General features: G+C 42.7%; 2 protein-coding genes across 10 annotated transcripts in view; one reads left to right on the top strand and one right to left on the bottom strand.

Annotated features, from left to right (window-relative positions):
• The window catches only part of LOC137410970 (fermitin family homolog 2-like), a 55634-nt gene extending 47131 nt beyond the window's left edge, over nt 1-8503 (top strand). Inside the window, exons 13-15 of the mRNA XM_068096428.2 lie at nt 1758-1882; nt 3003-3144; nt 6034-8503. Coding sequence (XP_067952529.2) covers nt 1758-1882; nt 3003-3144; nt 6034-6207 — 441 coding nt within the window. The 3' untranslated portion in view covers nt 6208-8503. The remainder of the gene's footprint in view (nt 1-1757; nt 1883-3002; nt 3145-6033) is intronic.
• Nucleotides 8504-13211: 4708 nt separating this feature from the next.
• Nucleotides 13212-27704, bottom strand: part of LOC137435041 (uncharacterized) — an 85008-nt gene continuing 70515 nt past the window's right edge. For 4 of the 9 annotated variants that reach the window (XM_078784810.1, XM_078784811.1, XM_068128413.2 and 1 more), the window contains 3 exons: nt 19360-21312; nt 15928-16190; nt 13212-15445 (listed from right to left, as the gene is read on the bottom strand). In XM_078784810.1, coding sequence (XP_078640936.1) covers nt 14935-15445; nt 15928-16190; nt 19360-21312 — 2727 coding nt within the window. In that variant the 3' untranslated portion in view covers nt 13212-14934. The other 5 variants (XM_068128414.2, XM_078784807.1, XM_068128418.2 and 2 more) reach the window with 5 other exon arrangements.

The following is a 27704-nucleotide window of genomic DNA, read 5'->3' as shown; positions in this document are numbered from 1 at the left end:
CAATACAGTATTTTGTTTTGGAAAGTTCTACTTTTCCCATTTCTCTCCACAATACAGTATTTTGTTTTGGAAATTTCTACTTTTCCCATTTCTCTCCACAATACAGTATTTTGTTTTGGAAATTTCTACTTTTCCCATTTCTCTCCACAATACAGTATTTTGTTTTGGAAATTTCTACTTTTCCCATTTCTCTCCACAATACAGTATTTTGTTTTGGAAATTTCTACTTTCCCCATTTCTCTCCACAATACAGTATTTTGTTTTGGAAATTTCTACTTTTCCCATTTCTCTCCACAATACAGTATTTTGTTTTGGAAATTTCTACTTTCCCCATTTCTCTCCACAATACAGTATTTTGTTTTGGAAATTTCTACTTTTCCCATTTCTCTCCACAATACAGTATTTTGTTTTGGAAAGTTCTACTTTTCCCATTTCTCTCCACAATACAGTATTTTGTTTTGGAAATTTCTACTTTTCCCATTTCTCTCCACAATACAGTATTTTGTTTTGGAAATTTCTACTTTTCCCATTTCTCTCCACAATACAGTATTTTGTTTTGAAAATTCCTACTTTTCCCATTTCTCTCCACAAAACAGTATTTTGTTTTGGAAATTTCTACTTTTCCCATTTCTCTCCACAATACAGTATTTTGTTTTGGAAATTTCTACTTTTCCCATTTCTCTCCACAATACAGTATTTTGTTTTGGAAATTTCTACTTTTCCCATTTCTCTCCACAATACAGTATTTTGTTTTGGAAATTTCTACTTTTCCCATTTCTCTCCACAATACAGTATTTTGTTTTGGAAATTTCTACTTTTCCCATTTCTCTCCACAATACAGTATTTTGTTTTGGAAATTTCTACTTTTCCCATTTCTCTCCACAATACAGTATTTTGTTTTGGAAATTTCTACTTTTCCCATTTCTCTCCACAATGCAGTATTTTGTTTTGGAAATTTCTACTTTTCCCATTTCTCTCCACAATACAGTATTTTGTTTTGGAAATTTCTACTTTTCCCATTTCTCTCCACAATACAGTATTTTGTTTTGGAGATTTCTACTTTTCCCATTTCTCTCCACAATACAGTATTTTGTTTTGGAAATTTCTACTTTCCCCATTTCTCTCCACAATACAGTATTTTGTTTTGGAAATTTCTACTTTTCCCATTTCTCTCCACAATACAGTATTTTGTTTTGGAAAGTTCTACTTTTCCCATTTCTCTCCACAATACAGTATTTTGTTTTGGAAATTTCTACTTTTCCCATTTCTCTCCACAATACAGTATTTTGTTTTGGAAATTTCTACTTTTCCCATTTCTCTCCACAATACAGTATTTTGTTTTGGAAATTTCTACTTTTCCCATTTCTCTCCACAATACAGTATTTTGTTTTGGAAATTTCTACTTTTCCCATTTCTCTCCACAATACAGTATTTTGTTTTGGAGATTTCTACTTTTCCCATTTCTCTCCACAATACAGTATTTTGTTTTGGAAATTTCTACTTTCCCCATTTCTCTCCACAATGCAGTATTTTGTTTTGGAAATTTCTACTTTTCCCATTTCTCTCCACAATACAGTATTTTGTTTTGGAAAGTTCTACTTTTCCCATTTCTCTCCACAATACAGTATTTTGTTTTGGAAAGTTCTACTTTTCCCATTTCTCTCCACAATACAGTATTTTGTTTTGAGCATCGGACGGGGAAGGAATGGAAATTTCCTGGGGACACCTCACGCAATGCATCAATGTTTCCTTTCCAGTTGACGGCACGTATTCTCGAAGCTCACCATAACGTGGCCAACCTGTGCCTGATGGACGCAAAGATGAAGTTCATCCAGGCTTGGCAGTCACTGCCAGACTTTGGAATCGCCCACTTCAATGTTCGGTGAGTCGTGCGGCCGTCCGTCGTACACGTATACATGTAAAGCCGTACGCCGCTCCATGATTCGATTTCTAGCAGGTGTCTAGGATCGATGCACGGCCCAGTTCGAACGAGAGAATAAATTGTGGAGGAAAACCAACTTTGAGACTTTGAGTTGCTGAATAATACTCAAAATAAGTAAAACACATTTGCAGGATTACAAAGCACATGTGTGCCACATGTGTGCTGTGTTTTTGAAATTCTGGAAATGCCTTTTACTCATTTTGAGTTCCTGACTACAATTATGTCATGATAGAAACATCTCTTGTACAATTTCAAAAAGCTATTTTGTCTCGGCAAAAACCTGGATTTATTTACTTTCTTGCTGTTAGCAAAATGTGTTTCGACAATTAATAAGCCGTTTCAAACTAAGAAGAGCCACAATGTAATCAGTACGGGCAGGATATCTCATTTAGGTAGCATGCTCACCGTTGAGTCTTTCATTCTTTGAGTCTTTCTTCCGTTGTCTCGTCGTTGAGTATGATCTTCTTCTTTCATATGCAGCCCGTGCCTGAGGGTATGGCTGTGCTACTGATCCATTGCCCTCTGTAGGACAAGGCAGGAATGTGTAAGTTGTTCAGGCTGCTGGTGATAGCTTGCCTACTCTTCGTGAAGTACACTTTGGGATCTTTAACGTCCACCAACAAATGCTGGCGGACGGATGTCCAGTCTAAAGTCCGTCCGAGGGACAACACACAAATTGATGAATAACTGTCTGTGAAACACTAGGATGACAGTTTATAGCTGGAACGAGACTTGAATCCTGGCTGGAATGCTCAGAAGCTAGTGTACACACCTGTCGGATTTTACCAGCCTGGTAGGTGTGGATGACAGGATGTAGATGTGGTACAAGCTCGATGGGCCAAATGGCTTTTTCTTGTGATTCAGTTGTCTTGGTATGTGGCTGCCCTCTTTTACCTTGTGGGTAGCTGAGCTCTCTTTAAACAAGTCAGTTAAAATTAAAAATTAAAAAAATAAATTGAGTTTTATTTTTGAAAAATGAATAAAAACGTAAAACTCAATAGGTAAAGCTTGATCTCGTTTGATGTTCCTTTTTAACGATGCAATCCTGTGCATGGTGCAGGTTTCGTGGATCGAAGAAAGACGACATCTTGGGGATAGCCTACAATCGCATCATACGGATGGACGTACAGAGCGGCGATGCTACCAAGACCTGGCGTTTTAACAACATGAAGCAGTGGAATGTTAACTGGGAAGTCCAGCAGGTATGGAAATTGCGGCCTTGCAATACATCCAGCATAAAGGAAATGAATAACCAACATAGGAGAGCCTTGGAATGATCGAAACAGGAAATGTGTGTCGAGTTGTGCAGTCGACCCAAATTATTTTGGCAATTAACCTCGGCCAAAGGTCAGGGTATTAAAACTTTTCAGCTGCTGATGCAATGTCTAATTAACCCACCAATTAATTCACTATTTACCCAATTAACCCACCAATTAATTAACCCACCACTTAATTAACCCAATTAATTAACCCACCAATTAATTAACCCAATTAATTAACCCACCAATTAATTAACCCACCAATTAATTAACCCAATTAATTAACCCACCAATTAATTAACTATTCACCCAATTAACCCACCAATTAATTAACCCACCACTTAATTAACCCAATTAATTAACCCAATTAATTAACCCACCACTTAATTAACCCAATTAATTAACCCACCAATTAATTAACAATTAACCCAATTGATTAACCCACCAATTAATTAACCATTAACCCAATTAATTAACCATTAACCCAATTAATTAACCCACCAATTAATTAACCCACCAATAAATTAACCATTAACCCAATTAATTAACCATTAACCCAATTAATTAACCATTAACCCAATTAATTAACCATTAACCCAATAAATTAACCATTAACCCAATTAATTAACCCACCGATTAATTAACCATTAACCCAATTAATTAACCCACCAATTAACCATTAACCCAATTATTTAACCCACCAATTAATTAACCATTAACCCAATTAATTAACCCACCAATTAATTAACCATTAACCCAATTAATTAACCCACCACTTAATTAACCATTAAGCCAATTAATTAACCCACCAATTAATTAACCCAATTAATTAACCCACCAATTAATTAACCATTAACCCAATTAATTAACCATTAACCCAATTAATTAACCCACCAATAAATTAACCATTAACCCAATTAATTAACCATTAACCCAATTAATTAACCATTAACCCAATTAATTAACCCACCAATTAATTAACCATTAACCCAATTAATTAACCCACCGATTAATTAACCATTTACCCAATTATTTAACCCACCAATTAATTCACCATTAACCCAATTAATTAACCATTAACCCAATTAATTAACCATTAACCCAATTAATTAACCATTAACCCAATTAATTAACCATTAACCCAATTAATTAACCCACCAATTAATTAACCATTAACCCAATTAATTAAACACTTTGCATGGGTGGTGTAAAAATGAGGCTATGGTACTGTGTATGTACCTTTACGTCCATTTCTCAGTAATTATGACATGATGATGGAGGTAACACTCCTACTTGAGTACGAGTGCAGAAATATGTTTGATCACTAGTGCAGAAAAAGAGCCAGTTGGTCACCTTGGTTGAAAACGTGTGGCCCTGAATTTGAAACGTTGAAAACGGAGTCAACGTGTGGCCCTGAATGGGTTTCTCTCATCTCCTCTTCCTGTTCAGGCTGGAGTTCCCCAAGGTAGTGTTCTGGGCCCTGTGCTTTTTCTGGTCTTCATCAATGATCTCTCTGACTCTCTTGAAAATCCTCTCTATCTCTTTGCTGACGACTCTACTCTCTGTCGCTCCATTCCTCATCCCTCAGATCGGCAGTCTGCAGCCTCCTCACTCTCTGCAGACCTGGACAAAATCACAGACTGGTCAAACAAGTGGAACATGTCTTTCAATCCTGACAAATCTCACACTCTTACAATGTCTCTCCGAAAGGACCGACTGGACAACCCTCCCATTTACTTTCTCAACAATCCTCTCCAAGAAGTTCTGTCGCTCAAGCTTTTGGGTCTCACTATCTGCCATGATCTTTCTTGGGAAAACCACATTTCCAAGCTGGCCTCCAAAGCCAGTCGCCGACTGGGCATCCTCCGTCGTGCGAAGTCCTTCCTTGGCACACCTGAGCTCCTCACCACATACAAGGCTTTCATCCGCAGCTCAATGGAATACTGTTCCCCCCTCTGGGCTGGTGCTCCTGCCTCACACCTTGCTCGGCTTCACGCTGTTGAGGCCAAAGCTTTCAGAATCATTGGAATCTCCTGCGATGTAGTCAACGCCGAGGGCCTTTCACTCACTCACCGCAGGCAGGTTGGTGGTCTTTCTGTCTTCTACCGACTCCTCTCCGGCCTTGCTCCCCCAGCTCTCTCTGTGCTCTGTCCCCCCAATATTCCTTCAGGTCGCACAAGATCTGCCTGCAACCCTCTTATGGTTAAACTGCCAAAGTCTAGGCTCTCTGCTCACCTTCACTCTTTCATTCCCCTTTTCTCCCGCCTCTGGAACAAACTCCCCCACTCCCTTCAATCCCACTCCTCCCTCCAGGTCTTTAAAACAGCTGTTCACCACCATCTCTTATCGTCCCCCATCGAAAACCTTGATCTTTTCTACCCCCGGTAATTCACCCCAGAGTCCTTGCAGTGTTCATATGTTTTAATCCTCTCCCACCTCCCCCCAAGTCCTCCCGATGTCCCTGCTCTCAAATGTTGTGTTTGTGTCCTTCCCCCTCTCTTTTGTGTCCTTCCCCCTCTCTCCCCATCTTGTCTGCCGCTCCCCTTGTTTTTTGTGTTTTGTGTGTCGGTTTGTCTTTTTGTGTGATTAATGTTAGCTCTTTCACGAGCCTCGATCTTGTATACAAAAAAAAACAAAAAAAAAACGCCGTATCCCTAACAGATGATGCACTGACGAGACCCAAAAAGACCCATGATTAACGAGGTTATTGTGGCTTTGCTGGGCCAGGAGAGGGCGGGGGAGTTGGTGTGCAGTTGATAAGGTCACGTGATGTCTTCACCGACTTAAGGCGCTCGACTTTAATTTCTCCGGTTTGTGTGCGCGCCGTCACAGGTCATGATCGATTTTGATGATGACGTCAAGATTGCTTTCAACTGCGTCGACACGGGGTGCAAGGTGGTGCACGAGTACATCGGCGGATACATCTTCCTGTCTACTCGCTCGAAGGACCAGGAGGAAACTTTGGACGAGGAACTTTTCCACAAGCTCACCGGCGGCCGGGATTAAAACATATAGTCCCTGGAAGTGATTTTTAAAAATTCCCATGAGGAAAGACTTCAAAATATCATCTCTCAAGCCGATTCACCATGAGCACGTTTGTAAATATTGGACACCAGGTATGATTAACATTAATGATAATGGGGGTTGGAGGTACGCACACTCCCCTCTGAGCTGTCTTGTCTGGGTTCAAATCGATATCCAGCTATAAACTCTCACCCTGGTGATTATCACAAATTCCTGCCCTAACTACTGCTAGGAAGGCAATGGCAAACCACCCAGTATAACCCTTGCCAAGAGACTTATTTGGGAGCACCGACACTGTGAAGATTATGGTACGTTGATGTTGACATTGATGATTGACATACAAGTGGTAAGAAATAAATCTAAATTCATTATTACCTGCATTTTCGAAATTTGATTTTGAAAACATGCTTTATTTAGTTCATGGTAGTAATGACCCTTAACCCCAACCGATCATTATTATTACTAGCAACGGTACCCGCCCTATGGGCGGGGCTTCAATTGGGAGGCCCAAATGAAAAGGCAAAATATCATAAATTGAAGGCTTTTTTATTTTAAACGATTTAAATAAACATCCGTTAAATCATATCACACGCAAATCATCAAAATCTAAACAGTATTTGTAGAATTTCAATAAAAGCCACATCACTGTTCATATCGGTAAATATTATTCCATCGTGTTTGGGAAAATTGGAAAAACAATATAGCCTATTTTACTCCAGGGGGTCCCAGGATTACCCACCCAAAATATCGTTGCGATCGATTCAGCCGTTTTTGCGGTACCTGGGAACTGACGGACGGACATTTGGTGAATTATAGTAAGATTCTGTTCCTTCTTCATCAACTTGCACTTCCCTTTATGTGATGAGTGTCCATCAAATGTCAAGTGTTGCCCAAATTTAACCCAAAAAGTGAAAAAGTTCACTTTTCCGTTCAGCAAGGGAACCGTCTCGTAATCAAATTTCCCAACTGGATAGTTTTTATTCTCGATTAAAGACTCAAATCAAAGAATGACTTTTTAATCGTCTTCCCATTGTGAATAATGCACCATTACCGTACCAAATATCAGGCTGCCATATTGTGTTTGCCATGTGACCAAAACACGTCGCCACACCCACATTTCACGACCAACAAGGAGAAAAAGACATAAAATGTCATAGTCCCCCATGATTTTAGTATTGTTGTACAGAGTTAAAGGCTGCCAGTCGGCCATCTTTGGTCGGGTTACAAAACAAAATCTTATGTCTACTCAAGTGTTTGTGTCAAGTTTGAACAAAATCGGTCCATGCTTGTCTGAGAAATGGTTGGAGACATGCTTAAGTAACAAAATGGCTGCCAGTCTGCCATCTTGGATCTGATCTCAAAAAAAAAAAAAATTACATGTAAACCCATCATTCGTTATCTGTGTGCCAAGTCTGAACAAGTTCGGTAAATGTATGTCCGAGGAAATGGTTGAGGACGTGTTCAATATTGTTTTTTGTTTTTTGTTTTTTTTGAACAACTAAAAGGGCTGCCCTGCCATCTTTGATCAGACAGAAAAATAAAGTGAAGTGCACGTATATGCGGTGATGTGCTGTGCTTGTGCCAAGTTTGAACAATATTGGACCATGCATGTTCAATAAGTGGTCGTGGACACATTTGAGTAACAAAATGGCCACCAGTCGGCCATCTTTGATCTGATCTTGGAAAAAAAACAAATGACGTGCATATGTAAGCCTTCATTCATTATCTGTGAGTCAAGTTTGAACAACATCGGTAAATGTAGGTCTGAGAAATGGTCGAGGGCGTGTTCAATATCGGGGTTTTTACAACTAAAATGGCCACCAGTCGGCCATCTTTGAACCCATCGCAAAACAAAATGATGTGCATATGTATACCATCATGTATCGTCTTTGCGCCAAGTATGAACAAAATTGGTCCATATATGTCATAGTTGCGGACAGATGCATTGACTAGACCCAATCCATAAGCCCCCGTTTCGGACCATGTCCAACGAGGCCAATAATGCAGGGGGCGTGGCTACCCCCAACCCTCATAGAAGTTACCGCGAAATTAAATAAGTTGCATTTGCCGCTTCATTTGTGCTTTTCAGGCCAAATTTGATGAATCGATTGGATCTAGGAATTGAGTTTGTAAATTGCCTCGCATTTCGCTTTACAACTGTTTTCTTCCTCCGAGTTCAAGTTTAATGGATATGGTATACTTTTTAAAAAATGGATTCTAATTGTGTGCAAATGTTTTTTTGTTAATTTTTTTAAATAAAGAAAATCATGAAATATCACCTTTGACTTCATTTGTACGCAGCGCAAGGCTGTGGGGTAATATCATTGGCTGAGGGTGCAGCTGTGCCACTGATGCAGTGTCTCCTGCTGGTTTGGGTAGGAATTTGTTCATAGTGCTGGAAGTAGCTCTTCTACCCTTCGCGAAGGACACTGTGGGATATTTAACATCTACCATATATATTTAACAGCACAATCACCTTTAAGCTGTCGAGCCTGGGTTTGAATCCCGTACCAGTTATACATTTCACAGAAAGGATGATTCATCAATGTGTGCGTCATCCCTCGGATGGACGTTAAACTGGACGTCCCGTCTACCGACATTAGTTGGTGGACGTTAAAGATCCCACGGTGTCTTTTACGAAGAACAGACGAGTTATCTCCGGCACCATGACCAAATTACAAATTCCTTCCTTGACCCTGCATCAGAATGGTGACCCAGTGAGGATTGTAATCCCTGTTAAAGAAACACGATGGAGTATGGTGAAGGAATGAATGAATGAAGACTATGGTCTGGATTCAGTCATTCGCTTAAACGCAAAATGTACGAGTACCCGACTGCAAAGCCGCAATGAGCCGCGAAGCCAAAGCCTCTTGCCACTATTTTACCCATCACTATGGCATCAGTAGGTTAGGTAGTTGGTAGTAGGTAGGTGTAGTAGGTACCGTACCTAGTTCAAAATGACACCATTTGCATTCTGGATGAGATTAAAATTTATAAAATTTCCTTCTTGATTAATTCGGTGAATTCCGTCTCAACTTCGGATATTTCCGGCCGTGAAAAACTTTCCCCTACGTCCACGAGATTTCTAAAAAATAATTCTTCGTCAATTTTAGAATATTTGACGCCGTTTTCAGCGTCAGAAACGCGGTACCGGTAATAAACTTTTTTGAAATATTTTTTCAAATGCTCGAATCTCATTGGTTCCGGTGTTTGGTGACGATTTTCTTTGAAGATAACGAGGTTGGTCTTAAAGTATTTTAATTACAAATTAGAGGTGCATAAGATGGTGAATCAAACAAATCTGGATGAAACAAACTCCTATTGAACTTCTTCGCAATTTTTTTATGCATACTTCCGCATCCGCAAGATGGCGGCCTCCATTGAGCGATTTGGTGCGTCAAAGCTTCGGAATTCTCAAGCCAAGGGATCCAGCATAATCTGTTTTTTCAACATAATACGTATGCATTTATTGACAACACTGGCTTCGCCGGCTAATATGTGCGTCGAGTTGCTTCATGACCAGGTAATAGGTGTCCACAACCATCCATGTTCTGGAACGTCGGCCGAAGCCCTTGAACAACAACAACAACATGCATTTTAAGGCCATTTTCCCTGCTAGAGCGGGGGTTAGCCTTGCAGTCCCCATGACAATCTTCTCCATTTCCCCCTATTTTTTGCATCTCCCCTTGTTAACCCCCTTGCCCGCATTTCTTCTTCCACCATCTTTAGCCAAGTCTTTCTCGGTCTTCCCCATCCTCTACTTCCTTCTACATTCATTCCCATCACTCTTTTCAACCAGTCACTTTCATCCTTCCTCAACACATGACCAAACCATCTCAAACTGTTCCTCTTCGCAGCATCAATCACAGGCTCTATTCCCATCATCTTTCATAATTCATCATTTGTCTTCCTCTCTCTCTACTTAGGCAGTTAAGACCGAAACATAGGGCGTATCGTTCATTTCTTCAGGAAAGCACCAAATTTGGCACAGATGTAGTATGGACCTATACAATTGTTTTCCTGAGGGGCGCCCAAAAATTCAGAACTCCTGGTGGTCGCCATATTGAATTTCAGCATGACCGCCCTCTGTGACCTATTTCCCTCAATAACTTCTATACTATGAGCGATAACACCACAGTTCCAGTGTCTTACCCCATGTTTTCATGGTCTCTGAATCCAATGGGATCAATTGCATAAAGATTGGCATCCATCATCTTATATTCAAGATGGCCGCCATGGTGTTTCCATTTTCCTTGAATCTCATAGTATTTTAGGTAAAATTTCAATTCCAAGTGATACACATTGTTTTATTGGTCTCTGATAACAATGGAATGGTATTAATTAATCAAAGTTACACACAGTTGCAGATTTAACTTAAAATATTGTGGGCACTTGAAAGGTGGAGGCTCTCGCACAGACGCGTAGTACTACAAGCACTGTCCATCGTAGTCACACAGTGATGTGCAGGGCAGATTTGCCCTGGAGCATTTACAGTTGCCTTTACAGGCCGACTTACAATGGCAGCTTGTAAGCTCTGAACATGCCTCCTGTATCAGTGGTATTGTGGTCCAAATTGGCGTCCAAGAAGTCCCTGTTTTCATCCAGCCCCAATCAGCTGGTGATGGAAGTTCTGGGTAGGGCACAAGTGCCTGACTCCATACGTGTCCAGCCTGAAAACATGCACGTTTTAGGTGTTGTTCGAAGGCGTCTGCTGTTGGGGGAATGTGATCAATTGTTCTTGCCTTCTTCGTGAACAAGTGTCGGCGCATGTCATTCACTGTCTTTATCTCGGTAGTCCGGTCATAGAGGATGGCAACATATCTTTCTCGACTCGGACTTCCTGTGGCCAAGGCCGGTGGCAATTTTATGGATGGCAAGGTAGCGGTAGCTTTTACCAGTGCCAATGGCAATCCAGAGTTCCTCCACACTGTGTGACTGGTAGGTAAAGTAGTGTGCTATTGCCAAGACCACAATATCAGAATCTACAGTTCGAATCAATTCCCGTTTTTTACCCTTTTTCACGGCATCCAGGACATTTTTTTGGATTTTTAAAATTTTCTGAATTTTTGGGCGCCCCTCAGGAAAACAATTGTATAGGTCCATACTACATCTGTGCCAAATTTGGTGCTTTCCTGAAAAAATTAACGATGCTTCCTCTTAACTGCCTAACGACTCAACGATACTCCGCACATCCACCGAACCATTCGCATTTCCACCCTTTCCAGCCTTCGTTGCTGCTCTACGTTCATTACCCATGTCTCGCTCCCATAAATCATAACACTTCTCACACATGCAGCATACACCTTTCCCTTCAGCTTCAGCGACACTCTCCTCCTCATCAGCACGCCACTCAGTTCCCGAAACTTCTTCCATGCACATCTCACTCCAGCAACCGTTGCCGAGTCTGATCCACCTTCTCCATTCAGCATGTCTCCGAGGTAGCAAAATGTTTTCACACCTTCCAGCTTCACGCCGTCTCCAAGATCCATTGAACCTTGAACAAACAAGCCCTTGAACAAATGAAATGAAAAAGTTGCTCTGTGCACCTCCTTTCCCAACATGAAGGAATGACTAAACTTCCATTTTATGGCCTTCAAGGCCATCCCACAACCAAATTGACTAAATAAATGTGCAATGGTAAAAGCTAGCTTTATACAAAGTCACATGACGATTGGATGCAAAATGCAGTTTCACATAGCAGGAATAAACAGGTGAAGCCTCACCTTGCCTGAATTGCCTTGATCTACAAAATAAATTCTCCCAACATGGGAATGATGCTACGAAAAGGCTCCTTTTTATGGACGTTCCCATGGAGGTCTTGAGGACGTGTGTTGCTCGGCAGCGATTTAAGATTTTGCCACAAGCTACATTCAGAGGATTGGTTTTTCTGCTCTGTTGATCTGCCATTAACTGCCAAAATGAAGACTCTCTGCTCACCTTCACTCCTCTTTTTTCCCGCCTCTGGAACAAACTCCCCCACTCCCTTCAATCCCACTCCTCCCTCCAGGTCTTTAAAACAACTGTTCACCCCCATCTCTTCTCGTCCCCCATCCAAAACCTTGATCTTTTCTACCCCCGTTAATTCACCCCAGATCCACTTTTCTGAAATACCGACTTCTTTCCTGGAAATCCTAGCTGTGTCCATGTGTTTTTTTTAACCTCTCCCACCCCCCCATCTCCCTTCCCATGCCTTCTCCCCCCCAGCCCTCTCCCTCCCACAGATCTCCCGATGTCCCTGCTCTCAAATGTTGTACTTGTGTGCTTTCCCCTCACTCCCCATCTTGTCTCCCGCTCCCTTTATTTCGTCTTATGTGTCCGTTTTTTTTGTTGTTGTTGTAATGTTAGCTCTTGCACGAGCCTCGATCTTGTATACAAATAAAAAAAAAAGCCATGAAATTGTAAATATGACAATTTGGTACAAAACATGAAAATTTCCTCTTAATTTCTTTTTTCATAATCAAACGGAATAGCCTCTATTTACGAAGCAGATATTTCCGATGTCATGATGGATGGGTGTAAGGTTGAGTGAGTGCATGGATCCACACAAGGAAGAGAAATATTGATCTTCAACTGCTCGGTATCATTTTTAGACCCGGCCACACCTTTCGTCATTTTCAGCTGTGAGCAGACAGGGCTCCCGCGAGCACGCACTGTTAATTTCTATTGAAGTCGTCATTGCAATGAGCGTCACCCGGTGTCCGACCACAACTCAGGCGAGGGCGAGTCCCACAACCGTTACTCGATCCCCAAGAACATCCATCACTTTGAGAAGAACCGTCGCCTCTGCACAAGTCTGGGTGAATGGCGCAGGTTATACGACTCGGTGTTGAATGTTTGAAGGATAACCTCCATAATCTAGTGAACTACGTCCTCCAAGCCTGACATCCCCACAAGGCTGTCCCCCAAGTATAGCCTTGCCTTGATGAGCACAGAAAATCTGTTTGAAGGTGTTTTGTTGAAAAGGTCGATGAAGACCAACCACGGAGTTCGTAGTGATCGTTAACCTTTATTTAACACAATATTAGAGCATATAGTATGGCGATGTGGTTCGAAAGGTCAGCAAGAGGTAGAGGCGAGAAAATGCAACACAAGGGCAGCACAAAAACCTAGGAGCTTGACAATATTCAGAAACTTAGACAAACTACAATGTTGATATAGTGCATAATCCTTTTTCTTTTCAAAATAGTTCCTAGTTACATAATCTTTGTAAACTTGTGTTATATCAGTACCACCGCAAAGCATGACGCGCAGGCATAATGCAATCATTTCGCACAAACGAGGCATTTGGATAATGCAACAAATGGGACTCACGGACGGGATGGCCTAGAGGTTCGCACACTCGCCTTCGAAGCTGTCTAGCCTGGGTCTGAATCCCGACCCAGCTAAAAACCGTCGCCCCGGTGTTTCACTGGCAGGACGAGGCATCGCTGTCCCTCGGATGTACTTTAAACTGGCATCCTGTCTGCCAGAATTAGTTGGTAGGTGTCCTTCAAAAATTTAATTAAACGCCGGCACCATGAACAAATGACAAATTCCCACTCTAAAAACTACCGGGAAGGCAACGGCAAACCTCCTAGTGTAATCCTTGCCAAGAAAGTGCTTCGGCGGCCTTTGGGTGGAACACCGGAATATAAATACGAGAAATTCTGGCGATGACACCACGTGGTACTTTGCAGAAAGTTCACAAAATAACAGCAATGTGTGTGTGCATCGAACAAACGATGCAAAAATGCAGGTTAGCAGCATTATTGGGGAGGAAGGATGAATACAAACCAAACTCGTTAAAGTGCACATAAAACAAACATGACAACGCAGGCTAATAAAGTTTTGCAGACCTTCAAAAAAAACAACTGCATATTGTATTATATAAATTATTGAGAGTTATCGGCGTCGTCGATTCCTCAAAAATAACGTTCATCTTACTGGAAACAAAGTCCAGCATTGACAGCTCACGCTTCTGCGGGTGTGGCCTGTATAACTGTCACGGTAATACTTGACATACCTCCTGGTGTTCAAGTCGGTCCGTATGTTAGGTGTGTTTCTGGTACTGGTGTTTAGCGGCCATGCACAGGTGTTGGTCAGGGGCAGTGTAAATTGAGAAGAAAAAAAACAATTGAAAAGAAGGTGACGACAGGATTCACAAGGAAAGGTAGCAAGGGAAGGAAGAGAGAGGGGGGAGTGTAGTGGAGTAGTGAGGGCAGGGGGAGAGGAAGGAGGGTGAGAGATTGGTGTGTGTGTGTGTGTGTGTGTGTTTAATATATTGCGGTGGGAGTGTGGGTGAAAATATGTAGAAGGAAGTCATTCCCCTCATGGTACAAGATACAAATCGGCAACAAAACCCCTTATATTTCAAACTCATCATCTGCCCTGCTTAGTACTTCCTCCACAAAACTCGTTTTGCACAAAAGTGCTATCATTTATAAACATCCACAAATTAATAAATATGCCTTCAGGCAAAGCTGATAGAAATGAATACAGAATGGCTCAAAAAAGCTGGATTGGGTATAACCACCTTTAGAGGCCATTTTTCCCCGCAAGCGGGGGTTGACCTTTTTCGGGAACCGTGGTTGTTGTTGTTTTTCTGTCCCCTTTTTGAAGCAATGTTTTACGGCCGGATGCCCTTCCTGACGCCAACCCTTTTTGCCGCCTTTAACGACAACCAGGGAATTACCAGTGAACTGGTCCTCAAACTGGTATGCTCCTGAGATTTCAGATCGGAGGAGGACCTCGTGGGAAGCTCACCACGACATTGGATGTCAGTGACAACCACGGCCAGCTGCGAGGCCCGGGGCTCACAAAGAGCGGCAAAAGAGCGGCGGAAGCGAACAGCAACTGAAGAAGCAACCACGTCCTCCACGCGATTCCCCAGGCCCGGACGGCTTTTGCTCGCCACTGCCGGTGACCTTTTATGTGCTTCGGACCTCTTGTCGCCCGATCAGTTTTTGACGAAACAGAATGGGATTTGTTATGTTCATCTTTGACAATCGTTCTTCCACCACTGCTCAAGCCGCCATCTCCCTCCACCGAGTAAATGCCCCTCACCCGAATGCCAGGCGGAAGTTCATTCCACTCCCGAAGACCCCCAGTCGTTCCACATTGTGCAGGTCTCTTCGCAAATGTTTCCATCTGCGGGCTCTCGAGTTCTTCCAATTTCGCCTTCTCCAAAACATCAATGATCATTCTACATCCGTCGGGCCCATCTTCACCTGTGACCGGGAACCTGGAAGCAAATTTCACAAGTCAATGTCCCCGTGAGATATTCTCAACTGGGATTCATTTTTATCCCCCTCCGTACCACCAATGTGAAACAGGTCGTCATGTTTGATCTTTTTTCTGCAAAACTCGACAACTCATCTCAAATGTCCATCAGAAAGGACATTTTCAGAAATCTGTACAATTGGAGGCAAGGAAGAGGTTAAAAATAAAAGAAGTCCACTTTATGTAAAAGAATGGCAAAGGCAAATTTTTTTTTTTTTAATCCGACTAATAAATTACATTAGCAAGCAATGTGGTGGGAATTCAATTTTTTACCTTGATTTCTTTGGCTTTGCTGATAACAGCTGTGTAAAGTATAAACAAAAAAACAAACAAAAAAAAAACGTAAATAAAAACGGACAATGACAAAAATAAAATTTGCACAATTTCAAAAGCGGTGCTGAACTTGCCGATAATAAAAAACCACAGAAAATTTGAGCCGCTTACACATTTGCCCAGATCCCAGCGGTCGGAATTCCGGACTTATCGCGTGGAGACTGTCCGGATGGGTTCTCGAGCGCCGATACCTTATAGGGAAAGCCGCAGGCCGAGGATCTTGTGGAATGTCCTCGCCATGTACGAGGAATTCTCGAGTGAGAACGGACGGCTATTGCCGGTGGCTGCTCCGTGCCGAAGGACGCCGCTCCCGACGACGGCTGCGCATTCCGTACGGGAGTCTCCGCAAAATTCCATTCGCGTGTTCGCTCTTCCTGCAACGAGAAGGTTACGCTCGACATGTATTGCAAACAGCAGCACCATGAACACATGCTCATTTAGTGGAATGAAATGACTTTGTACAAGGAACTTCAACGCAGGGAGACAATTTGGCCCGTCAAGCACGTGCAATGGTTGCCAACATATGGTTGTTTGTCTGTGCTCTGTCCCTTTTAATTGCTGAATGTCAAGCAAAGAAGCAGCACGTACCATTTTTATTTTTAGTCTTTGGTCGGACTCGGCCGGGGTAGTGTTCAAACCGCCGACCTTTCGGATTTAGATCGGACGCCCTAACCATTACCACGACCGGGTCTGGTAGTTTTTAAAAAGAACAGCTTATAGGTAATGGAAGGTGTTTCCTCTGTGTGTCGCAAAAGCACTTATCAAAACAAAATGTCTGCACATCAGTGTTCGTATGTGAAGATGGATTATGAAAGCCATTCGGAAGACAGTATTGGGATTTCAGCACACAAAGCGACATCGGTATACTTTCACATGAATTACAAAGACATTGGTAGACAACAGGTAAACAGACTATGGAAAAGGGGAATCTTAACCTGTGATCACAGTATCATCGCCTCTGTGGTCAGACGGGAATACCAAATACGCCGTATCCACCTTTTGGGGTTTTCAAGGATAAAAACATTATGAAATGGAATCCTTTCCTGCGTCTCTAACCTCTCTTGTCCTTTTTTTTGATCGATCTCTAAGAATCAGCTCAATTCGTCTGTCCAACTTCAATCTTCCCTCTAGATCTTCAAGGTGGCAGCTCATCATCATATCATTCCATCTCCCAAACCAAACTATGATCTCTAACACTCTTGATTACCGTTTGCAAGTATGCCCGATGTCCCCCGAATTTACCTCCTTGATGAGCTTTCACATCCAACTGTCTTGCTCATGAAGGCAGGATCCATCATGACATTTCAATGGGCTTAGGTGACTCTACCAATTTGGAATTTGGCTTAGGTACTGGCAAACAACGGCCTCTGTTTCAAAGGCACTATACAATGATTGACTTCTGCTAGTTTAGAGCCCACATATGGGTCAGTTTCCTTCGAAGGAACAACGTGCTCTACGCTGCAGTTTCCATGCTCTGATGCATCGGTGTAGTTCAATCAGTTTCTTCCTCCGAAAGTAAATAAATAAATAATACTACTGTAATATGGTAATAAAAACCTAGAGGACCGTTTTTTAGAATGGTCAGGTTACATTGGAAGGCATGGAAATGCCCTCTATTAACCCTCTTTCCTAAACACCAATTTTATGATTCGAACGATGACCAATTAGGAGTGGACTTGGGACCAATGATATCATAATCTCAGTGGCACATCTGTGCCACCAACAAGTGATGCCACCCGCAGCGATGTGCTGCGTACGAAAGAAGAAGTCATACAAAAGAATGGAATTTAAAGAGTGCTCATCATCATTTGGGGGTCTGGTCAGAACAATGTGATGCTATCGAAAAATTACAAATCGACGCTGATGCCTCGATGGATATTGTCGCGCGATCCCTTCCAGGTTAACACCAGGGACTGCAGATGGACCAAACGGATTTACTGGAGGCGACGATCAAACACGGACTTTGCTTTAAACCCGCGGGAGGAAGAAGGGAAGAGGAAGATGCGGCAAAAGCGCTTACCATGAGCGAACCGACGGCAGCTCCGATCCTGCAGGGGAATTAACTCAAGCGAAAACCGAATTAGAATGTACAAAAAGAACAGGTTTATTTAACAGAACCCGAGAACAAAGAACGTGATGGTAAATAAATAACGGTCCTAAATTGGGATCCCACACACCTCACTTCAGAAATGAGATGGGGCAAATGAATTACGAAAAGAAATGTCTTGTCGTGTACTTGTAAAATGTTCTGTGGGTGCGGCCTTATCTGTCTGTCGTTCAACGCGGCCCCGTCCGGCTCCAAGCTCCGAATCGATCGCACACGAGGCCTCAGCACCACTCCAAGCTCGAAGCACCGAGCACTGCTCCAAGCACCACGCAGAACCAAAAGCACCCAAAAGCACCACACGTCCACGCAGGGCCAGCGATCCCCACACGAGGTCCACCGTGAAGAGAGAGAGCTGAGACAGGGAGAACAGCGCCTAGAGAGGAAGCCAAGAGCGCGAGGAAGCCAGGAGAGAGAGAAAGTCGTCCAGCGCCCCCCTTTTATAACCTGGCCTGTGACGTCGGTCTTGGCGTGCCCCCAAATCAGAGCCTCGTAGCTTCCCGCCGTTCACCAAAACTTCCAGCGCCTTCCCTCCAATCAACAACCTCTTCCTCCGTTGCGTCTTCGTGCCTGCCGCTCTGATTGGCTGGAGGTTCGCCCCTTCTGTGCCAACCAATCACACGTTCCCTGTGGCGTGGTTACAGCTCGTGTCACGCAATGTTGCTAGGCCTGCCGGAGGTGTGGCCAGCGGCGGCCATCCGGCAGTGCCCCGATCTGGCTTCCTGCCTGTTTTCCAAAGTCGTTGTGGTAAAGGAGGGGAATTATTTAATGTTGCACTAAGGACCTATCTAAGTGTTTATATGAGTATGCATTGCCATAAGGGACAAAGGTTTGGCTACCAAGTCTGACACACAGGGGTTTATCTTAGTCCCTACACTATTTTATCACCCGAACATCCTTGTATGTTCACAGGTATACTCTTATCCCAACAAACTGCCTAAAACACAGAACTTATTACAGGGTAGATTCCCTATCGTGACTGTCGAAGCATGTTACCGATACAGATCTACCTGGCTATAGATACTCCTTTACCCCACCGACATAACAATATGATATGGCTCTGCCCATTAAAATTGGATGAACTCTTTGGAAAAAAAAAAAAAGTTTTATCAAGCAGCATTGCCCATATTTGGTCCTGGTTTACACAGAGGTTGCAGTGGATGAGAGGAAGACATGGGATGTCAAATATCGTCATGCTGGACACACTTTTATTGGATTCAATCCTGGCAAAATGTCCCGCTTAACAAGAATACGTGCCTGGAGACCTCAAGTGATCAGTCTCCGGCACACACAACAAATGCGTGGCCTATTCAATCCTATACCATGTGACCACAAAACCAATGTGAGTACTCTGAACCAAAACACCAAGTGAGCATAAACAATGTCGATTATTGCAAACAGTAGATATACAAACGCGATTTAAAAAATAACAGCCTTACCTTTTGTGCTTCCTGTTCCGTAACCAACAAAATGGGTTTGAATAGTCTTTGATCGTTTTCATTGATCAGTTTCAATTGATAACCTCCTGCAGAACGCTTCGTGAACATTCCACCACCGAACTCACTTTGCAAAGCTCTCCGGCTGATGTCCATGATCGTGTGGTCGGTCTTTCTTTTAGAAAGCTCCTCTACATCTGAACGATAGTGATCCGAATCGACCGCGTCAACTTCGAGTCGATTTCCACAATCGCAAGCGAAGGTTTGTTCTAGGCCATCATCATTTTCACTTTTCCTCTCAAAATTGTGACTTTCGCAAGAGGAAAGTTTCAGGTACGAGTCAGAGTTCATTTTGTGTGATGATGAGGATGAAGGCTTCATAAAGCGTCTGCAGAAGCCATTGGGGGCCGAGATATCCTGCTCCGACCTTCTTTGAGCAACTTTTCCAGGAAGTTGTGCTGTTGGCAGACAAGAACATTCTTGCATCATTGATGTACAAGTTGGTGAAACTCGCTTGGTTTCACTCGTCCTGTCCGACACTTTTGATCCTTTCTCATTGCCATTGCGCTCCTTGTTTGGTTGAAAATTCTTTGTTTGGCTCGAAAGTTCAACGGCAGCAATATTTCCCTCGACAACCTCATGAAAGTCTTCAATCTTGTTTCTCAATACAGTACATCTGCTCATGGATTGGTTTATATTTTCTTCACTTTGGCTGTTTTTAGTCGGTGGAAGAGCGGGCATAGAAGACAGAGCAAACATGTTTGCATTGGCGATGTCCTTTAACCTCTCGTCTTCATGAACATGCCGAGAACATTGTCCATTAGGGCGAGGTGACTTTCCTCTAACTGTCTGGGTGACCTTTTCTGTACATGTCCCTGTTTTTCTCACTTTTTTGTCATCTCCTTCTTCGTCATATTTTTCTATTTCTTCATCATCTGAAGAGTCTTCACTGCTGTTTGACCCCTCCCAGCTCCCTGAAGTCGAGGTGGAATCATCAATATCTCCAAGCCCATATTCACTTGTACTCGTTAGGTCAGAGGAGGTAAAGGTGTTCTCCGTGTTATCGTCCTTCAATAGTAACGATTTGAATGATGACACGTCTCCAAGGAAGCCAGAACGGGGTGCATCTTTGTAGTCACGGAGGCCCGCAGATACATTTTCAAAACAAAGGGACATCTTGGAGTCACTGTTAAAATCTACATTCAAAAGCATGTCCTCGGCACGTCCATATTGCGATCGACCGGCCATGATCGGGGACAGGGAAGTGATGGCCTGCCTCGTGTCACGTTCTTTACACCTTTCTTGTGGTTCAGGCTCTTGGCTTCTCGTGGGTTCTACCATTTTGTGAACAACCCCATGATCAGGAGAATCTGTTGTTCTCTTTAAGTTACGTGATGGTGTCTTCGGCAATTCATGACGAGCGAAATGCAACGACGGCTTCATTTCCAAGCTTATTTCACGAGAACCTGACATGGACGAGTCCCTCATGAAGCAAGCCTTCTCCTCAGCAGTTAAACTTGTGTTTTGCCCGTCATCGCTGGAAACACCACTCTCACCATCACAAGAGGGCCTCATCCCCACTGATGACTCTTGTGACGGAACTTTTGTTAGGTCATTTGGAGATAGAGCGCACAGTTTGGTCTCAGATAACGGCCTACTAGGCCATAGAGATTCCCACTCAGCCTGCGGTAAGGAAAATGAGTTTGTACTGTTTGGACTGCTGACAGAAAGGTAGGAGTTGAACCCCGAATCACTGCTGTGGTCGTTCAACAGAAGCTCCTTCCTGATCGTCTCCCAGCTGCCATCAGTTTTACATCGAGCTTCGCCCGACGGAGAAAGCAGCGTCCGAAAGGAACGGCTCAGTTCCATCATCACATCACTGTTGTCCCACTCCAGTGCCTCATTTCCGTGAGCAGAAAGATCCAACAATGATGGTTCAATGTTCTGTAGCAGTTCCTGTAGGACAGAGGCAAACAAACAAATTCATTTGTACTTTTAGAATTCCAACTTTGGTCACTTTTTTTACTCTTAGTACTGCTGAGCCAATGGCTCAAAAGCATTGCGAGCCACCAGCACTCTTAGGTGTCACGTGCACAACAAGCACACAATGATGGGATTGGTGATGCTGATGGACAAATAAGAGTGGAGGGCAGGAATTGTATGAAGAGGTATGGAGAGGGGGCGGGTTGGGAGTTTCAAACTTTTTGCTTATTCAATTTGTCGATGGCTACTTATGGTTCATTATTATCCCAGTTGGATATTGATATAATTTAAAGATTTATTATTAGACGAGGATCAAGAATATCTTTAATAGCAAAAATTAACGAACGAAACAGCCAGGTGTTAATGGTGATGATATATATTTTTCGAACAATGATGCTATTTTAAAAATCATTTCACGAAGAAGAAGAAGAAGCGTTATCGGAGAAACAATCAGTTTCAAAACACTAACGGTGAGTTTTACCGTATCCACGTTCTTATCTGCCATGAAGACCATTTTAATCCCATTTTCCTTTCCGTCATGCTCCTGCCTACGCAACCCGAAGCTCCACAAACGAGGGCAAGATTCTTCTCGAAGCATCAAACAAAAGAACCTTGAAAATTCCTGCCCTTCGTGTGACCAATATACTCGGCTTCTCCACATGCTGTGCCATTTTTACCCTACTCTTGTGCATTCCAGGAGGCCCCCAACTCGTACAACATCCCGAGAGTACTTGTCATTCCATTGGCCAAGTGTCGCCTCAGGAAAAGGCTCTTCGGAGAGCCTTTGTTTGAAGAAACACTTGGCAACTGGAATGACGAGTACTTTAACACTTTATTACTGAACTATCAGATAAGTCCCGTACTGAATATCTCGGTAACCAACACACCGGGTTCCTTTTCCATAGAGAAAACAACGGGAATATCCAGGATGACTGCAAACAGCTAAAGCAGGAAGAATGGGAAAGCGGATCGAGATGTTCATGAAAACAGCAGAAAAAGTGAAATTAATAAATGGTAAATAATGTGCAGCAACTGATGCATTTGATAGATTACGCACACAAAAAATGACGGGGAACGAAGAGATTGTGAAAAAGAGGGGTCAAGGGAGAGGATAAGGTTCTAAGGAAAGTTGGGTTGGTGGAAGAGACGAGGGAAAGAAACATTGGAGGAGAGTTGTTCCGAACTTTTATAGTAAGTAGCGACAGGATATAATGAAATAGAATAAAATGCGTACGAGGACACCAACATTCACGAACTTGTGCATCTTGTATTCTTCATAAAACCGCACAGGTATATGCGACTGCACGGATTCTTCATCTCATCAGAGCACGGAAGCTACATTCAAGTTACGCTTACGACCATTGTAATCTCACGGTGGCCTTGCACTACAGGAAGTGGCCGAGCCACGGCTAAAAAGGAGCTTTTCCCATTTTATATTTTTCAAACACAAGACAAGAAATGGGAACCTTTTTGTTCAATCACCGAAACCAGGTGAGTATATCCTCTACAATCTGATCGTATGTGCCAAGGCATTGGAGGAGCCGACGCAAGTGATAGATATTATCTTAGTAGAAACACGCTCACTGAGGGAGCAACAGGAGGAGGGAGGGTGGGAGGGTGTTTTCATTCCTTTTACCTTCATTATACATTATGTCATACTGTGATGCTTTTGACTCAGCCAGGGGGTTGAGTGGGGTGGGGGGTGTTATTATCCTTACTATTACTATGGTTGATATTTTTATTAATAATATATTATTATGTGATAACGTTGATATTTTTATTATGTTATTATCGTTATTGCTGACGCACCATTTTAAATGGGAAAAAATGTCTTACGAAGATGAAATGCCTGATGTCCTGCTTCTTCTTCCCATGACATACAGACAGTAATATATGAATGAATGATCGTTTTAAGGCCATTTTCCCCGCTAGAGCGGGCGTTAGCCTTGCGGGCACCATGACAATCATGGTTCCCTGTTTTGAGGCAATGTTTTTATGGCCGGATGCCCTTCCTGACGCCAACCCTTAGTCGCCTCTTACGATGCGCAGGGATACGGTGTGCCTATTCTGAATCGGGGTACACACCGTGATCATTCATCCCAGCAAGCTGGTACTCAATTTGCCGACCTCGGAAGGATGACAGGCTGAGTCAACCCCCCTGGCGTTAATTCAGCGATCGACCGGGATTTGAACCCAAGATCCTAGGATCCCAAGCCGGCACCCTAACCGCTAAGCCAACGCCAGGTTGACAGTGATGACATACGGACAGTGATGTGTTATTATTGTTATTAATTTTGTCATTAGAAGCGGCCTTGGGAAAATGCTATGATTAGCTAACTTAACAGGGATATACACCTTAACACGGATTTCCTCCAAGGCACAACGTCCCCTTGGGAAGGAGGGTAAATGAATGCGCTACAACCTCCATTGTGTGACCTTTAGTCCTGTCAAGTTTGGTTGGGATTGGATAAGTAACGATCAGATGTATCGCAGTCAGACAGACAGACACGAAATTGAATGTTTTAGTATGATGATGAGGATGTTTTTGAATGTACATTCACAAGAGATATGCTTTTTTGCACTCATTAAAGGTGTTTTTGGTGCAAAAAAAATAAATTCCAGTTGGGACAAATGAAATGTTACGGTATATATGTTTCTTACAACATCACACTTTTTCAGGACACATTAACGACGTTGAAGGAGAACTTACTAAAGTGTACATACATATTATATATATTTATATATATATATATATATATATATATATATATATATATATATATATATATATATATATATATAGTTACGGTTCTCTACGCCGGCCTTCTTCCCCTTATCAAGGGGGGATTAATCCCCTCGTCTTTACTGGCCTGGCGGAACCGAGACTTATTACGTCCCTCCCGGACACACGCGGAGTAGGGTTTCGGGACTACTTTCTCGCTCGTACCTAAGTACCCGCGCTGCCCTGGGAGCGAGGAAACAAGCCTCGCACGAACCACGTATGATGTTAGTACGCCGAGCGGATTGCGTACACGTGGCCCGCGCAGTCTTAACTAGTGGAACCCGATTGGAGCGATCCTATTCGTGCCACGCTTAGTCAATTGAGGAAACCACAGGAACGATCGAATCAGAAAGAAAGCACAAGGGTTTAATTATTCCCACACGTATATACAGTTCAAGGACGAAGAGACAGAGAATAGCCTTAAACAGTCTTAACTTATCCCTTGGACAACGGGCCCGTCTCACTCACACTCACACAGGGGATTGCAGATGGGCAGGTGTTCCCCACGCGTCGATGTCGTCGTCCAGAGACGGCCTCCGTCCGGCTCTCCACGGTCCCCGGCACGTCCCGCGAAGATGGCGGCAGGCGAAGGCAGGGACTCGTAGCGCGTCTCTCGAACAAGGCAGATGTTGGGGCGAAACGGTAGAGGGCGGACTTTAGCGCGGCTGGCGGTTACTCAGCCTCGTTCACTCACGCGGCTGAAATGCGCTATATTCGTTATAGACGCGCCTGGCTACACCCGCGTATATGTCGCGACCAACTCCTCTTCTTCAATACACTTGGTGTTGGTTAGCGCGCGTGTTCTCGTGCAATGGTCAAGTTCATCAGGCAGTACAACGCGAGTCCTGTTATCTCTCTCTCTCTCTCTCTCGCAGCAAGTCAAGTCCTCTTAGCTCTCCGATGCAAGTCCTTTTACCGCAAGTCCCGTTATCTCTCTCTCTCCTCTCCGAGTCCTGTCGAGGGCTTTTGCGCAGCGGTTCTTATAGCTACGTCTCCCGAACCTTCTGGAACTCACCAGACTCTTCTCACCATGCCCTCTGACGCCACGCCGCCGCCACCACCCTCGAGCTCTGATTGGCGGGTCGTGCTTACCGTCATCGCTTCTGCCGCTCTGCCTCGACTCCGCCCCGATCCTTCCTAAGCCTACCTCGTGTTAACTCGGCCAATGATCACCCAATGCTTAACAAACTGGATCGAGGCTAGGGTGGCTGGGAAAGCGGTGGCAAGTAGGGCCTATCCTCCTGGCTCCTACTCAACGCAGAATTAACACTGGAAGGGAACTAAGCTCACAAATACTAAGACATAACTATACTATTGTGAGGCTACATGTTGCTTGTGTGACTATCTATGGGGGACAGACGTTAACCTTTATTAAGCTCACTTTAGACTCAAAACCACAACAATATATATATATATATATATATATATATATTATTTATATATATATATATATATATATATATATATATATATATATATATATATATATAGATATATAGATATAGATATATATATATATATATATATATATATATATATATATATATATATATAGATATATATATATATATATATATATATATAGATATATATATATATATATATATATGTATATATATATATATATATATGTATATATATATATATATATATATATATATGTATATATATATATATGTATATATATATGTATATATATATATATGTATATATATATATATATATATATATATATATATATATATATATATATATATATATAAAAATAAATAATGGCACGAGTGGCACGAGTGCACAATCTGAGTGACACGAGTGCTCGAGTTATATATAATGGCACGAGTTGTTCCAGAATGGTATTGATTGGTGGTTTCGTTGTCCCCACCCTTTTTCCCCTTATATAAGGAAGGGTATAGAGTTGTTTTACGTTACTCTTGAGAAAGGTCAGTGGATGCACATTTATCCGTGTTGCTGATCGAAACGTCGAGCAGTTGTTTATTTGCTCATTAAAGGTTGGAGAACTCAAAAGGGATTCTTTTTTTTTTTAATCCCAACCGCAAATCATTACTATAATTATATGTATGTATATATATATATATATATATATATATATATATATATATATATATATATATATATATATATATATATTATATATATATTGTTACGGCCCGCGGATAAGATGTTGTGTTTGCCGAGCGGATGGCCCCGCGGTCGTACAGTTACCCCGACTAACCCGATTCCCGAACGTTGGCCGGATCGCGCCACAGCTATTCAATATGGAAAAGACAAAAGCGACACGGATGTGAAAAGAAGAAGAAGGAGAAGGCGAAAAGGTTGGAAATACGAATATAATTTATTTGCTATTTACAGGCTCAAAATAACCAAGGAAGAAGGAAAGATAATAAAATAATATACAGAAGATATTAGAGACACAGTGCAAATTCCTTATACAAGCTTAATTAAATCCCCAGGGACAAAACAAACAGAACAAACTCACGTACACAAAAAGGATGGACAGGCAGGAGGTGGATGGCTGGAGGGAGAGGAAGGTCCAAGGGGGTCCTGCAGCACGATCGGCGCGTTTAGCAGCCGCCATTCCTTCGTGGCCCTGCTTAAAACCGCCGTCCAGGCCCCAAGCGGCTATTGTTGCTGTTGTGGCCGCCGCTGCTGCTGCTGTTGTCTACTGCTGCTGCGGTGGACGTCGCGCGCTTTTCCAGGACTACAACAGGCTTCTTGCTGTTAACTACTGCTCAGTCCAACCTTGGCGAGCAAGGCGACGAATAGCAGGCTTTGTGCTTCCCTGGACGATCTCTCTTTATGATCTCCTTTGGACAAGAATCGCTGCTGGATGATCTCTTTTGGACAAGAACCGCTGCTGGATGATCTCCCTTGGACAAGAATCACTGCTGGATGATCTCCCTTCTCTCCGTCTCGCAGGACCTTGCGCGTGCGCTTTTTATAGCGCCTCCGGCGATCAAGCCGCCGGCCTTTAGGACACGCCCATCGGTGTGCTCACCTCGGCCCTGATTGGTCGGCACGGCCCTCTAGCTCCCCCCTTGATGACGATGGGCGGGCACGCCTTTCTTCCCCGACCCGAGCACATGTTCAATGGTGGTTTTGGAGGGGATGTAATTGGCAATCGAGGCTTGGCAATGATGAAAGGGGAAATGGAGGTTTTGGGAATGGGAATGAAGAATGAAGGGAATCTATCTATTTCACTTGGTGCAATGGAGTGTCATCTTAATGGAAGACAAGGCCTTACCCTAATACACATAATAAAGATATAACTATCAACCAGGGGGAAATCTATGATTGGCTGACGTGTATGCTTTATGGACTAATTATGGGACGCCCTTTGACCTTTACACTACGGAGGTATTTACAAGGAATCATTACATTTTACAGAGGGTGATATTTACAACAATTTACTATACAATACAACACAATAAAAAAAATACAATCCTCATATCCGCAACAATATATATATATATATATATATATATATATATATATATATATATATATATATAGATATATATACTGAAACACAAAATAAACTTACCACCTTTGAAACCTTTAAATA

The sequence above is a fragment of the Myxine glutinosa genome, chromosome 9 (assembly GCF_964187855.1).
Source record: "Myxine glutinosa chromosome 9, kmMyxGlut1.1, whole genome shotgun sequence".
NCBI classification, from domain to species: Eukaryota; Metazoa; Chordata; class Myxini; order Myxiniformes; family Myxinidae; genus Myxine; species Myxine glutinosa.
This window is presented reverse-complemented; position numbering and strand designations above follow the sequence as displayed.